Source organism: Lactuca serriola, chromosome 1, assembly GCF_051521515.1.
Source record: "Lactuca serriola cultivar US96UC23 chromosome 1, Lser_US96UC23_V15, whole genome shotgun sequence".
Classification (NCBI taxonomy): Eukaryota; Viridiplantae; Streptophyta; class Magnoliopsida; order Asterales; family Asteraceae; genus Lactuca; species Lactuca serriola.
The window spans coordinates 97,198,943-97,215,288 of NC_136408.1; the positions used below are offsets into that span (position 1 = coordinate 97,198,943).

The 16,346-nt window shown below is 35.7% G+C and overlaps 2 protein-coding genes across 2 annotated transcripts in view; both read left to right on the forward strand.

Moving 5' to 3' along the window:
* Positions 1-808: 808 nt before the first annotated feature.
* On the forward strand, positions 809-1,150 carry LOC145059248 (uncharacterized). Its single transcript, XM_079007099.1, has one exon. It carries the CDS (start codon positions 809-811, stop codon positions 1,148-1,150), a length of 342 nt encoding a protein of 113 aa, XP_078863225.1.
* Positions 1,151-11,779: 10,629 nt separating this feature from the next.
* LOC145095737 (dammarenediol II synthase-like) overlaps positions 11,780-16,346 on the forward strand; it is a 16,561-nt gene continuing 11,994 nt past the window's right edge. Inside the window, exons 1-2 of the mRNA XM_079033569.1 lie at positions 11,780-11,936; positions 15,737-15,982. Of these exons, the coding sequence (XP_078889695.1) occupies positions 15,779-15,982 (204 nt within the window). The 5' untranslated portion in view covers positions 11,780-11,936; positions 15,737-15,778. The remainder of the gene's footprint in view (positions 11,937-15,736; positions 15,983-16,346) is intronic.

Sequence of the window (16,346 nt, forward strand, 5' to 3'; positions counted from 1 at the left end):
GCATGTTGATTTGGTAGTTTTGGTTTTGTGGTGGTTATTTGCTAAAAAGTTTGGTAATTTGGTTTTTGTCCCAAATGCAAAATATAGCAATGTACTTTGGTTTTCTATCTTTGTTTAAAAATAGCAATCTACTTTAGCATCGTAAAATGCATGTTGATTTGGTAGTTTTGTTTTTGTGGTGGTTATTTGCTAAAAAATTTGGTAATTTGGTTTTTGTCCCAAGTGCAAAATATAACATTGTACTTTGGTTTTCTATCTTTGTTTAAAAATAGCAATCTACTTTAGCATCGTAAAATGCATGTTGATTTGGTATTTTTGGTTTTTTGGTGATTATTTGCTAAAAAGTTTGGTAATTTGGTTTTTGTCCCAAGTGCAAGAAATAGCAATGTACTTTGGTTTTCTATCTTAGTTTAAAAATAACAATGTGTTTTGATAGTTTTTGTTTATGTTTGACGATCTAACTTATAAGTTTATATATATTGTTATTAATTATGTAGTTGGAAAATCTTCGTGCAATGCTCGCCGACCCGGCATGTAGGGATGAGCTATATTCGTTTTTTCTATTGGAAACTAATTATTTTCTCTCCACCATATATTCTCTTTCCTCTCTTAGGATCTTTAATTCCATCCGTAATTATTGTGATAGGCTCTTTTCTTTTGTGATGTAATATTTTGTTGTATATGTATCCTCTGTATCCTCTGTAGAATATATAAAAAAAATAAAACATTTGATATCTCAATTCGTTTATGGTATCAGAGCAGGGTGATCCAAAATCAAAACACAAAGAAACCTTAATCGATAGTTCATATGGCTGGAGATGAGGCTTTGAAGAACAAAGATGAAGGAGAAACTATCAACCACAATTCTCCTTTTTACCTACACGCTTCCGACTATCCAAAACAGTTACACGTAAACGATACTCTTACCGACAAAAACTACGGCGATTGGGAACAGGAGATGATGAATTTTCTGTTCCCTAAAAACAAGACTGGATTCATTGATGGGTCGATCGAGATGCCAGAAAAAGGATCAGACAAATACCTACCATGGATGCGTTGCGATGCGATGATCAAAGATTGGTTAACCACAGCCATGGAGAAAGAAATTCGCAACAGTGTGAAATACGCCAAAACTGCAGCCGAGATCTAGAGAGACTTGAAGGAGCAGTTTGGGAAGGAAAGCGCCCCCAAAGCATATGAACTGAAGCAGTCTCTAAATACCACCCGGCAAGATGGCATGACAGTTTCAGCATATTACACGAGACTACGGGTTTTGTGGGACGAAATCGAATCGATTTTGCCAACTCCCAAGTGTTCATGCAATGGATGCAAGTGTGAACTCGGAAGGAAGATGGTTGAATTAAAAGAAAAGGAAAGAATCTATGAGTTTTTGATGGGGCTTGATGATCAGTTCAGCGTCATTAAGACTCAAATTATAGCAATGAAACCAACTCCAAACCTCAGCAATGTGTATCATTTAGTTGCTGAAGATGAAAAACAGTGCATCATTAGAGCATCAAAAGGACCGGTCCGTGAAGTGGCAGCCTTTCAGGCAAATTTCAGGGAAGGCGAAACCAATATGAAAAGGATGGACAAAAGATGAATTCCCAGGTCAACAAAACAGCACACTGTAGTCATTGTGGAAAAGACGGGCATGATAAAGATGGGTGTTTTAAAAGAGTTGGTTACCCGGAATGGTGGCCGGGAAAGGGCAAGGGAGATAAGTCAAGGCCAAAGGCTGCAATGGTAGAAACAAAAATATGTCCTATACCAGGCATGACAGAGGAGCAGTACGCAATTTTCTTGAAATTATTTGAAGGAAGCAAAGTTGAACCTGTTGTGGCTAACATGGCAGGTAGGATGAAGGTCGATAAGGACTAGGTTGTGGACTCGGGTGCAACTGAACACATAGCATGCAAAGGACGCTTACTTCAAAACTTGAAGATGAGTATGATTGAAAGGCCTGTCACAATCCCCAATGGAGAATCAATCCCAGTTAAAGGGAAAGGCGATTTTCTTTTAAAGGAGGGATTAGACATTAAAGGAGTCCTTTATGTGCCAAACTTTACATGCAATCTTCTATCTGTACGAAGATTGACTAAAGATCTTAACTGTGCAATGACGTTTTTCCCCGACTTTTTTGTTTTGCATGATCTGAAGGCGGGGAACTTGATTGGAGCGGGTAACTGTCATGGTGGTCTATACCGAATGGGGGGAATAAAAGAAGAAAGGCGAGCGATGATGGTGACAATGGAATCATGGCACAAACGACTCGGACATGCCTCCAATGTTAAGTTATCGCATGTTAGTTTTCTTAAGGGTGCTTCCTCGAATTTTGAAGACAAAGTTTGTGATTCTTGTAATAAAGCTAAACTTACTCGATTGCCATTTCCGGTCAGCTATATTAAAACAAATAATTGTTTCAATTTAATCCACTGTGATGTTTGGGGCAAATACAGGAAACCATCACTTACAGGTGCAAATTATTTCCTAACGGTAGTTGATGATTTTAGTAGAACCGTGTGGGTTTATTTACTGAAACACAACCATGAGGCTAGTAATTGTTTAATTGATTTTTACAATATGGTCAAAACTCAATTTGGAAAGGGCATAAAAAGGATTAGGTGTGACAACGGTGGAGAGTTTGTGTCAAATTACATGAGACAATTCTACAGCAAGCAGGGAATTATCCTAGAAACAACTTGTCCTCATACCCCACAACAAAATGGGGTGGTTGAGCGAAAACATAGACACCTTTTAGAAATTACACGTGCTCTACGTTTTGAAGCAAACCTTCCGACAATCTTTTGGGGGGAGTGCGTTCTAATGGCTGCTTATATAGTAAATCGGTTACCATCAAAAGTTATAAACAACAAAACTCCATATGAAATCCTATTTGGGAGTCAACCTGAATACGATAACATGCGGGTTTTTGGTTGTTTGGTATACTACAAAAACATTGAGGCTAATGGGGACAAGTTCGAGCCGAGAGGAAAACCAGGTGTGTTTATGGGTTATCCTCCAGGAAAAAAGGGATACAAAATTTACGATATACAACAAAGAAAGATGGTGATGACAAGAGATGTTAGATTTGTCGAGAACATTTTTCCTTTTTCCAAGATAGAGTTGAAGGAATACGAATAAGAAATATTTGAACACTTGGATCCCATCACCGAATGCCAAGACTTGCATGACAGGCCCATTGAAAATATGGAGCATGGGGGAGTTCCCTCCCAAACCATTGAAGATGAAGGAGATAAAACTTCGCATGAGGAGCCCATTGAAGATACAGAGACATGGAGAGCTCCCATGCAGAACGATGAAATTAAGCAAACTGAATTGGAAGCAACCGGTCCAGACATGCAAAGTGGTGAGGAAGAAAATGATATTCACTTAAAGAAACACATGAAAGAACAAATGAAGAGATACCCACTGTTCAACAAGAATTCAAAGAAGGAAGGCAGACTAGAAAGAGAACACAACCGAGACATTTAAGTGACTATCACGTAAAACTCCCCCCTTCGCTTGATCACACGCAGCCTGTATCCAACCAAGAGTCCTTGTCGGTACATTCGCTATCTCATTATGTTTCTTATGAACAATTTTCTAACTCTCATAAAGCCTTTCTGTCAGCCATTAGAAACCATGATGAACCAAAGTCATTTTATCAAGCAGCTCAAGATGAAAATTGGAAGGAGGCTATGAAAAGGGAGATTCATGCTCTCGAACGAAACGGGACGTGGACCCTTGAAAACCTACCAAAGGGAAAGAAGGCCATTGATTCGAAATGGGTATACAAGATCAAATTTAAACCAAATGGAGAGGTTGAAAGATACAAGGCAAGACTTGTGGCAAAGGGGTTCACACAAATGGAGGGAGTTGATTATCATGACACCTTTGCCCCGGTAGCTAAATTAGTAACAATGAGAACTCTCCTCACTGTTGCTGTGAAACGGGGATGGGAGATTCAACAACTCGATGTGAACAACGCCTTCTTGCATGGTGACCTTGAAGAAGAAATTTATATGAAGATCCCACAAGGATTCTCAAGCGATAATGAAACAAGAGTTTGCAAACTCAAGAAGTCAATCTATGGGTTGAAGCAAGCGTCGCGAAATTGGTATCACAAGTTCACGAAACCACTCACAGGTCTTGGTTACAAGCAATCAAAGGCGGATCACTCATTGTTCATTTATAAAAATGCAGGAATATATGTGGGAGCCCTCATATTTGTGGATGATGTGATTATTGTAGGAAACACTACAGAGCATATTGCAAGAACAAAGAACCATCTAGACAAAGAATTCAGCATAAAGGACCTTGGTCCTTTGAAGTACTTCTTAGGAATAGAAGTTGCAAGAACATCCGAGGGTTTGGTTCTAAGCCAACGAAAGTACACTCTGGACATTCTTGAAGATAGTGGAATGAAAGGATGCAGACCCAGTTCGTTTCCCATGGAGCAGAACCTAAAACTCGACAAAGGAGAAGAAGAAGAAAAGGTTGAAGCTGGTCAATATCGGAGACTTGAGGGTCGTCTGCTTTATCTACAAGTTACTCGCCCAGACATAGCATATTCTGTGAATACCTTAAGTCAATTCGTTGGGGATCCAAGACATAATCATATGGAAGCTGCAAACCGAGTACTGAGATATCTTAAAACCACCGTTGGTCAAGGTATTCTATTGCCGAAGGGAGATGATGTTAATCTTGTAGCCTACTGTGACGCGGATTGCCTTGGATGCCCTCTTACTAGGCGATCTAGAACGGGCTATGTACTCTTGTTGGGAGGAGCTCCAATATCTTGGAAATCCAAGAAACAATCGGTGGTGTCGCGCTCTTCTGCCGAGGCGGAATATCAGGCAATGGCTACATCCGTTAGTGAAATTATATGGGTTCGTTGGTTACTGAAAGAGCTCAACGTTGCTGCAACTAGTCCAACACAACTGTTATGTGATAATCAAGCGGCTAAACACATAGCTAACAATCCCGTTTTCCATAAGCGGACAAAACATGTTGAAATGGATTGCTATTTTGTCCGTGAACGTGTTGAACAAAAGGAAGTTGAGCCAATATTCATCAACTCCAAACAGCAAGTGGCATATTTATTCACGAAACCTCTTGGTTCTCACCCCCTTCGTGAATTTTTAGTCAAGTTGGGCATTCGAAATCTACATGCGCCAACTTGAGGGGGAGTATTGGAAACTAATTATTTTCTCTCCACCATATATTCTCTTTCCTCTCTTAGGATCTTTAATTCCATCCGTAATTATTGCGATAGGCTCTTTCCTTTTGTGATGTAATATTTTGCTGTATATGTAACCTCTGTATCCTCTGTAGAATATATAAAAAAAATAAAACATTTGATATCTCAATTCGTTTATTTTCAATCCCAAAATAATCAAGGAAACGATGGGAACGACGATGATGGTATGTAAGGATGAGTTTTATTTGCATATGTTGTCTCGTTTTGCTACTTGGTAGATTGTAAAAATTTTGTTGTTTTGTTACTCGGATATTATGACTTTTGATATTTAATTGTATTTGGATGTTTGTTTGTAATTTGCATTGACACTATTATGTTTGATATTTAATATGATGTTTGTTTTGTAATTAGCGTCGACACTATTGGTTTTGATATTTAATCGAATATTGTTATTACCGGCGACACTTTTACCTGCGATATTATCACCGGCAACCAAAATCATTAATTAAAAAAAATTAAAAAATTGAAAAAAAAATTACCGGCAACACTTTTACCGGCGACAGACGTCATTACCGGCGACTAGCTTATTAGCGGCGACAATACTCATTAGCGGCGACAGAGTCAATAGCGGCGACTTTTATCATTAGCGGCGACAAACTGATCAATAGCGACGAGACAGTAGTGGCGACTCAGTACCGGCGACGCGTCGCCGCTATTAGTATTACCGGCGACTTTTGGGACTTTTACCGGCGACTTTTGTCGCCGGTAATGGCCTTTTTCCTTGTAGTGGCAAGTTGAATATCGGAGTACCATTTTAAAACATCAAGATCAAGTATGTGGACTTTGTGTGATAGGAAAATAAAATAAGCATACGTTCCCGAAGAAAGCGAATTATAAGTCTAAAAATATTCTCGAGATGTTGCACAGAGATATTTGCATACCTATTGATCCTTCCACTCAAGCCGGTAATATTTATATATTAGTTCTTATTGATGACTTTTCTAGATACATGTGGTCTTTTTTGCTGAAGCACAAAAACGACACGGCGGATGTAATAAAAGGATTTAAAAAGTTAATCTAAACCCAAAGCGGCAAAGAGAAAAAGGTGTTTCACACGGATAGAGATGGTGAATTTACATCAAACGATTTTAATCATTTTTGGAGCGGAGAAGGTGTTGCCAGGACCGACCCATGGACCTGGGCAAGCTGGGCGACCGCCCCGGGCCCCCAAATGGTAAAGGCCCCATATTTATACATGTTTTTGGGTTATATCGGTGGCAGCCCCAATTTTTTAAGCCTTATGTAGTAGTTTGGGCCCAATATTATCAGTTATGCAGCGCCGATCTAAATCCAATTGAAAAAGCGGGAGTATTGGAGTAAGCCTGCGGTGTGCCTACTGACCTACTTCGGTTCCGACTTCCAAGGCCATTTTAATCTCTTCAATTTTTGGCTTTCGCTTGAATCGCTTCCATGGAAAACGCCAACGACACCATCATCCATCTCTCCTAATGCCAATGCCCTAACGGTTAGTTCATATTCTTCAATTTCTAGTTCAAGTTAATTAGTTCTTCTTCTCTTTCCGATTCTCTGAATTTGTCGCCCAATACTCAATACTCTTTCTTTCTCTTCTAATTTATGATTTAATTTTTCTGAAACAGCAGTAGTTGCAATCGAGATTAGTGGAAATTGGATTTCTTTTGATAATTAAGACTCGAGATTCGAGATTAATTGCAAAACCAAATAGATTTCTTTCAATTTTTCAGAATCGAAAGTTTTTATTTGTGTAAGTCTGTAATTTCTAAATCCATGGACTTGATTTCATTTTTTCATTAAAAATATGTTGGATATATATTGCAGTGACTATGATTTTGTTTATTCATTTTTGATTCTACAACTGCAAAATCGATCTATGGACATTGATTCATTGTAATAGAAATAGAGTTTTCAGATTTTTTTATGAAGAATCTGCAAAATCGATTTGTTTATGAATCATTGTTCATGATTGAAATATAATTTTCTGATTTCAATTTTTTATGAATGATTGCTTAATTTGATTTCTCTGTTTAACTATATTTTTAAACCTCAGATTTCTGATTTCTTTTGGGCTGCTGAAGGATTATAATTTTATTAACAGCCAAGATGCAAGACTAAGACTCTAAGAGAGCAGCTAAGCAGATTCTCTCTTTTCATTTTTTTTGTTAATCAGTTTTTTTTTGAATAATTCAAAATTTATGAATTTTAAAGATGATTTTGTTTTACTTTGATATCTCTATTTTCTAATCTTTAGATGTCTCATTTCTGTTTTGAGCTCAATTGAATAAGGATATAAACAACCAAGAGAGAGCTGAAGCCTAATGTGCATGTAGTCTCTTCTTACTTTATTTTGTTTATCTGTTTTTTTTTTGTGAATATATGTTATTGATTGTTAATCTGTTATCATTTTTTTTGTTATTGGTTAAAAATGCCTCTTAGAAAATACAATATAATGAAGCTCAAAAAGGATCTATGTAAGTTTGTAAAAAAGTTAAATTTTTTCTTATGTACAAGATAATGTTATCTTTAGTTTTGTTTGCTATTTATATGTATTAGAGTTGAGAATATGCTCTAGCCTTTTTATTTTATTGTTTTAAAATAATAGTTTCTAGGTTGTTTGGTTGTCAGGGCTTCTCCGAGAACCTATTTTTTTTATAGGCGGGGAGTCCTCGGCCTTAAAATTGTATTATTTTTAATTAATAAAAAATTACAAATTTGCCATCCTCCTTTACACAATAAAAAGGTTTTTAAGGGCCCCGATTTTTTATTTTGCCCCGGGACTCAAATTTTCTAGGACCGGCCCTGGGTGTTGCTAGAATGTTAACGGCTCCGTACTCACCCTAACAAAATGACATAGTAGAATGATGAAATCGGACGTTAATCGAGATGACGCGATGTCTAATGAAAGCAAAAAATGTTCCAAATCAATTTTAGGGTGAAGTTGTTCAACATTCAACTTACATAATTAATCGTACCCTTATGCGAGCTTTGGTAGGAGTCACACCTTACGAAAAAAATCTATGGTCAAAAACCGAATCTTGAAGACTTGAAGGTGTTCGGATGTGTCGCGTGCGAAAGGATTGTTTCGAAACACCTAATGAAGCTAGATGATAGATCAAGACCATTAGTTTATTTTGGAAAGGAATCAGGCTCGGGAGGTGCCCGCTTATTTAATCTGGCTGAAAATGAAATAATAATAAGTGCAAATGTGGTATATGATGAAAAAGGGACGTGGAATTTGCATGAAAATACTGTTCAGTACTAAGAACAGGGAGCATCAAAAGGAAAAGCCGCTGGAACATTCGAAATTAACTGGCTCACCACAATTGGGCCTGATCAGGAAAACATAACAGTAAACGAGAATGGGCAGCCCACCTTTCTGATGCACCAACCACACTTGAACAGACCTGCACTAGCGAGTCCAAAAGCAGCCGCGACCAACCAAACACCGAACACAACCATATGCAGCGACCGCGAGAAAAACATCGATCCCACCCCGGTACATCGTACCAATCGTGTCACGATTTTGCCTATTCGTTTAAACAATTATGAGCTAAATATGTACAAATTAATGTTAACATTTGACGAGAAGCTGAGGAATTTTAAAGAAACCATTGTGAATCCCGAATGGCTTAAGGCGATGAAAAGTGAGATCGAGTTGATTGAAAAGAATAGAACTTGGAAGCTATTCCCTCTACCCAAGAATGTCAAACCTATCGGATTAACGTGGTTATATAAAATCAAAATAAATGCAGACGGATCTATTTCAAGGTACAAAGCACGATTCGTAGCAAAAGGATATGTGAACACAACATTGATTTTGATGAAGTCTTCGCACCGGTAGCTCAACTCAAGACAATACGTTTACTGATTGCTCTAGCGGCCGTGAAAGGATGGAAGATTTACCACTTATATGTGAAGATGGCCTCTTACATGGTGAACTAAAAGAAGAAGTGTATGCAAGTCAACTTAAGGGTTTTGAAAAGGCAGGAGAAGGAGGAAAAGTTTAAAAGTTAGCAAAAGGAGGAAAAGTTTAAAAGTTAGCAAAAGCCTTGTATGGCTTATATCAAGCACCAAGGGCATGGAACATAAAACTTGATGGCATCTTACGAGGAATGGGTTTTAAATGATGTTTGCAAGAAACGGCGGTTTATAAAAAGGTTTCTAAATGCGAATATATCATTGTGGTAATGTACGTAGAAGACTTATTAGTAACGGGAACGTGTCATGAAATAACAAGCCAATTCAAAAACATGATGTCTTCAAAGAAAAAGGTTGTGTTACTATAAAGCAAGTGAGCTATGCTATGAAGATCTTGAAAGAGGTGGGATTGGAAGATTGTAATGCTACACATTGTCCAATTGAACCGGGAAAAAATTATCGAAAGCCAAGAATGAACCAGAAGTGGAAGCTATTTATTATCGGAGGGTAGTAGGATGCTTGCACTACCTCCTTCACACTCGTCCATACTTATCTTACTCGGTCGGGGTAGTAAGGCGTTATATGAAAAGTCCGAGAGAATCTCATGCGCACGCGATCAAACAAATTCTTTGCTATCTTCGCGGTACAATTTCACTTAGAATTAGATACGAGAGATGTAACGAGTTGAAACTTTTGGGCTATAGCGACATTAGTCATAATGTAGACGCAGATGATGGTCGAAGTGTTGGTGATTTTAGTGTCACCATGTCAGTTTAAGTAACTGGAACTAACATGTGAGCTAAGGGGCTTCATGATTTGTACTCTAATACATGTATGGGGTTGTGTGGAGTGCATGCATGTATAAGATCAAGTCAGAAGCCGGTTCGACGACTAGTCGGGGGTCCGGGGGCAGCGCCCCCAGGTCTGGGGTTTCCAAAGGGGCGGCGCCCCTTTGGCGGGGTCTAAGGGCAGCGTCCCTAGCGGGGTCCAAGGGGCAGAGCCCCTGGCTGGGGTCCCGGCTAATTTTGCATTTGGGAACATAATGGAAAATTCCATTCCTTGAGGGTGATTATGGTAAAACTAACGAAAGTCGTTAGTTTTTGGTAACCCTAATCCGGATTAATATTACTTGCTTCCAAAGCAACTAATGACGGCCCAACCCTAATGAAACCCTAATCGTGTTTAGTATATAAACAACTATTCCTTTTCAGAAGACACATGTTCTTTTTAGCTCTCGTTTTTCATCACACATTCACAGAACCCTTTAGCATAATAACTTACGTTTTTTGTGCCTAGAAACGTAGGTGTCCGCTTGAATTATCCTAGGCTGAATTTCTTGTAACCCAGGCATATGGTAGAAATATCAGTTCGGAAAGTGATATCACGATCCAAGCTGGTATCCAGATCTCCACCGCAAACCCTAACTTTCCCAAGACGAAGTACTACTGGCATGGTCATATTTTCTTTCTTAGTAAATCCCCTATCACGTGGTGTTCGCATAAGCAAGATACCGTGACTTTATCTTCATATGAAGTCGAATTCATGACAACTACTTTGGCAGCATGCCAAGCAGTTTGGCTAATTGAGTTGCTCGCAGAGTTAACCTGATTAGAGAAGAAAAAAAGTGTAACAAGTCGGCAATCATGTTGTCTAAAAATCTGGTGCTTCACTGGTGGAGCAAACACATTCACACTCGCTTCCATGTCATTCGAGAGCATGTGTAAAACGAGCAAGGTGAAGTCAAACATGTGGTGGGAAATGAATAAACGGGGGATCCCCTTACGAAGGCCTTAGCGCGTGTAAGGTGCGGTGAAATGAGATTGTTACTCGGTGTGTGCGAGTTGCCGTCTCAACCATTCAGGGGTGATTGTTGGCGAATTGGTTGTTCTGTCAAGGGCTTTAAGCCCCTGGTCAACCCAACGGTGTTTTGGAGTGTTGTCCAAGATATGTGATATATGAAAAACTTCCTTCTTGTGTCGTGTGAAGGCCGGCTCTACACTTTGCAAAACTAAGCAAGGGCTTAGGGCCCTCAAGAGATAGGCGGCGGAAGAATTTCCGATAGCGAATTACAAGGGCCCCAAATTTTAAAGCTTATTATGTTATATATGTATATATACATATTTCTGAGGTTACAAAGACAAGTTGAAGCTTGGCCTGGTGGTACACTAGTGGTTTATAAAACTAAAGCTCTAAAGTTCGAAATTGTTTGCATACTTGAAGGGCCCCAATTTTTTTGTTTGCTTAGAGCCCCCAAATTGGTTCAGCCGTCCGTGGTGTGTGTGTGTGTGTGTATATATATATATATATATATATATATATATATATATATATATATATATATATGATAAGAGCCGATTAACCTTTGAAACTAGAGCCGAGAACCGCTCCATGTGGTGCAGGATCGGTCCGGTGTCCATTTGCTCATTACTAATTGCATGAAACTTCAAGGATGCCTATAAATAGACCTAACAAACTTCACGTGTGCATCTATAAATAGCCCATCCCTAATAAACTATCGAATAATAGAAGGTGTCTGAAGAAAAAGATAATTAATACGTATGCGGTTTGTAGTTGGAGTGTCACTAGCTTATTTCTATCCCCATTCAACAACATCAAATTGGACATTTTGGGAAAAACTTGATACGTATGCCTATAAATACAACCAATTCCTATAAACTACTCACACCAAAAGTATTCTATATTCATGAAAACCAGAAGCTAGTAGAGGGGGAAGTTAAAGTCTTAAAGCTATCCTCGCTAAGAAAATATCACAAGAGAGGTATAATGATCATTCCACAATAAATATTTTATTTTGATGTTTTCTGTGTTCAATTTTTACATGCACATCGATTAAATATAACAAGTATGATGATGTTGATTAATATAATATGATGTTAGTAACCTATAATGATTTCACAACAACACTTCAGCATGAACAATAATACGTCAGTATGCCTTAAATGAATAAATGTCTTTCATTTATTATTTCTTAATATTTTCTTTTCTGTAATACAAAAATCTGGTAATTTAGAATGATTTTTTTCTTACTAAAACCCAAACTAGATCCAAAATTTCTGATTTTGACTTCGAAAATACCAAAAACCATAAACCATCGTTTTTTCAGGTTTTGTTTTTGTTTTTCGGTTTTTTTTTCTTGGATTTCCTCATTAAAGCTGTTGCGAAAAATCCTTTTTTTTTCTTTGGCTTGGTCCATTATTTTTTTTTTTCTGGTTTCTATATATAAAAAACCAAACTTAATATAAAGACCATTTTTTCTTAAAATCAAAATCCAACTGTTGGTTATTCAAAATGATTTTGTTTTTCAGTTTCAAATTATCAGTTTTTCCTGATTTTTTGTGTGGTTTTGGTTTTGGTTTTTTAGTTCCAAATTTCAGCTTTTTCCTGATTCTTTTTTACGGTTTTAGTTTTATGGTATACTCGTATACCACTAACTTCATATTTCCTTCAACACGTAATTCCCATGGTTTGAAATTATATAGAAAATCATGCTTTTTATTTAAAGGATAACCCAAAGCACGTTTGCTAGATGTATGTTCAAATATCCATAGACAATATTTAAAAAAAGAACAAGTGTCCAATGATTTTGAGTTTGCTAGATGTATGTTCAAATTTCCATAGACAATATTTAAAAAAAGAACAAGTGTCCAATGATTTTGATATGAAAGTATGATATAATAGCTTTGTCAATATATTAATGATACATACTGAAGTTTAAGCAGGATGATAAGAGTCTATTAATGATGCATATGGTTGCAAGAAACTATAACTTAAAAGTTTTCTATAAAGAGTACCATAATCCTCTCATATAAGACGTTTGAACAATAATGTTCTTAGGGTCACATACATCAATGATACATTCATATTATAATGCTTAAGCTTCATTATACATTATGAATATCTTTGCAAAACTACTATATATATTGCACTTTCGTATAAAATCATTGGAAGTTTGTTATTTTGTCATTACTTTTTGGGGCAAATAAACATGAGTTGGTATTGTCTTCTATTTTGTTTTAGGAAATTATTTGTTTGTGTTAGAATTTAGCAACATATTTTCGTAAAGAACAAAAACAAAATCGAAAAAAACCGAAAATTTTCTAAAAACTTAAGACAATTTTTGTTTTGTTTTTTGTTTTTTGTTTTTTTTTTTTTTTTTTTTTTTTTTTTTTATCCTCGCCTAGTCTAAGCTTACATTGATATAGGACATACACGCTTTGGAATTTTGTTCTATTATATGATAGTTTGAAGGGACAACGTACATTCGCAAAAGAAATGGTGTCTTTCTGAATTTAGTAAAACCTATGAAATGAGAATTTGGCTCAACTCCATGCTGACAATGAAAAGTAAGTTTAACAAAAAATAATCCATATGAAATATTATTTAATTGAACTAGTAACGTGTTCCTTGTTTATTATATGCACTAGCGTTTGACTAATGTCAAGATATATAAGACACTGATGTTCTAAGAGACAAAATCATATAGTTCTACAAGAAATCTCAACATTGATGGGTCCATTTTAATGCTTTTAAGAACCATTATTTTAATTTTTAGATGTTTGCAATACTTATCATTTTTATGTTTATAAATTATAATAATTATAAGTGAAAGAGCAGCTCACCTTTCAACTGGCGTGCCCTTGTGCATAAAATGGGGTGGGCCGGGTATTTGGTGTGTAGAGGAACATTAACTAAAATACTTATTTAAAGTTAAATTACTCATTGGTGTAATGGAAAAAACGTTAAAAGTTTACACTTTGTATGTTTAGAATATTATCATTATTCCACGATTTATCTTTTATATGATGGATCTGGATGGATTTGACATACAACGCACGATTTATTTTTTACACAAAATACAAAACAATTGAGCAAATAAAACCATAACTAGAATTCCAGTTGATCCAACCAAAATAATTCATTTTCGTGGCTACAAATATGGTTGTAAGACTGATGGGAGTGGGCTGCGGTTTGGAACCGCACTCTTGCCACAGGGATCGCAAACACTGCCCCTGGGTGCTGTTTTGGCCGCACTGCGGCTAGAAAGGACCGCGTGTTGTGATTGGTTGGTGTTATGTTGACCGTTGAACGGTCCTTGCGACTGAATTCATTTAATATATATATATATATATATATATATATATATATATATATATATATATATATATATATATATATATATATATATATATAAACTTTTCTTTATATATGTACTTACCCTTTTTTACATAACTTTCAACCAAAATCCTTACAATTTTACTCTTTTTTCTTTCAATTTTTTTGAAAATGTCTTTATCCAAAAGTCCCAGCAAAGAAAAACATTCGTCAGAAACACCACAATCCCAATACCTTCAAGTTTTTGATCGTTTGGTGTGTTTTTTTAATAAATTGTAGGTTTTATGTTTCTAATCGGATTTTTTGAATTTTTAGATTTTTTTTTTTAAGTTAAGCAATGTATGGTATTTGTATTTTTAATTAATGAAATATTATTTTTTTTTAAATTATGTTTTTTATTAAAAAATAAGTTTTATTAAATTAAAATAGTTAAAAAAAAATAAAATAAAAGTCTGGCACTACTTCCTTGGTGTGGTAAAAAACCACATTTGTGTGATAAAAAATGAGATATCCCTTATGTGGCGATAAAAAAATATCGTTTGGATGACACCACTTCCTCCGACCTAATAAATGGATATGATATGGGTCGGGTATGTCACGGTGGATGTGGCACACACTTCCCTTATCCATGGCAAAAGCCAACTAAATTTCCCATCCAAAGTTCATCTTAAAATTCAAATCACTGACATCGATATCTAAAAGTAAATACTCCTGCCAAAATTCAATTAATGCCCATCTAAATATCACCAAAAAAAATTAGCAAACATTGAAATTGTGATGACTTTTTAAATAAAAGAAACAGCAATTCAGTAGTAAAATATGTTTAAAAAGATGGTAGCTAAAAAATTAAAAAGGTTGTAACTTCAGCTGGTATGTCATACGTGACACTGAGCTTTTAAGACCAGAATCCTAGTTTTCATTAATTTATACAATATATTGAATGAATGAATGCTACATATTTTAAAAGAACGTTGTTTTTAAAGATAAATCATTTATTTGTCATTCATATTTTTATTCAACATTTTATTAATTGGACATCATATATTGATTATATATATATATATATATATATATATATATATATATATATATATATATATATATATATATATATATATATATATATATATAGTTAGGTTCAAATGTTTTCACTATCTATTGTGTGCATGTATGACGAATTCTGGACCAATCATTTTAGTTATTTTAAGAAAATAATTAATGCATATTAAATGCTGAAGATGTAATTAATACCTATTATATCTTCAACATGTAATATGCATTAATTACTTTCTTTTCGTTAGTGGATTAGCCAATCATTATGATTGAATGAACTACATTCAATCATTTGTTATTTTTTTTCTCCATAACTTCATTATTGTGTGTTTGCTTGTGTTTATCAATATGATCATAATATGGTTATCCTTACACATGTTTTTATAAACTTAGATTATTAACCCCACTAGAAGAGGTGACAAACAGAAGAGGAGGATGTGGGAGTTAAAGATAGCCGAAGGGGATGGACCCTATTTGTTTAGTACTAACAACTTTGTTGGTAGACAATTTTGGGAATTTAATCCTAATGTTTGCACAACAAAAGAGAAAGAAGAGATTGAAAAGATTCGACAAAATTTCAAAGATAATCGAAAAAATGGAGGACAACATGCTTGTGGCGATCTCCTGATGCGGATGCAGGTACTAAGCACCATGATTTTCAACAAAAATGTGTTCATTTATATATGGTATATCATATATGCAACGTAATAACTATTAAAGCATCCGGAATGCATAATCCAATTGGGGAGTGGAATGAGGTAAGATGCTAACATTCAATCAATTAAGCTCCCATCATTTTGGACACCATGTTGATGTTCAATAAATAGTTTAATGGCCAGTGAACCATAAAAATTCAATACATTATGAAAGCCTAATACAATATGTATTTTTATGAAAATATTATTATTATTATTATTTATACGTTCTTTAAATTCAATCATAAACATTCTTTCTTATGATTACATTATGACACTGTTAAAACTTCACGTGAATTTAATATGAT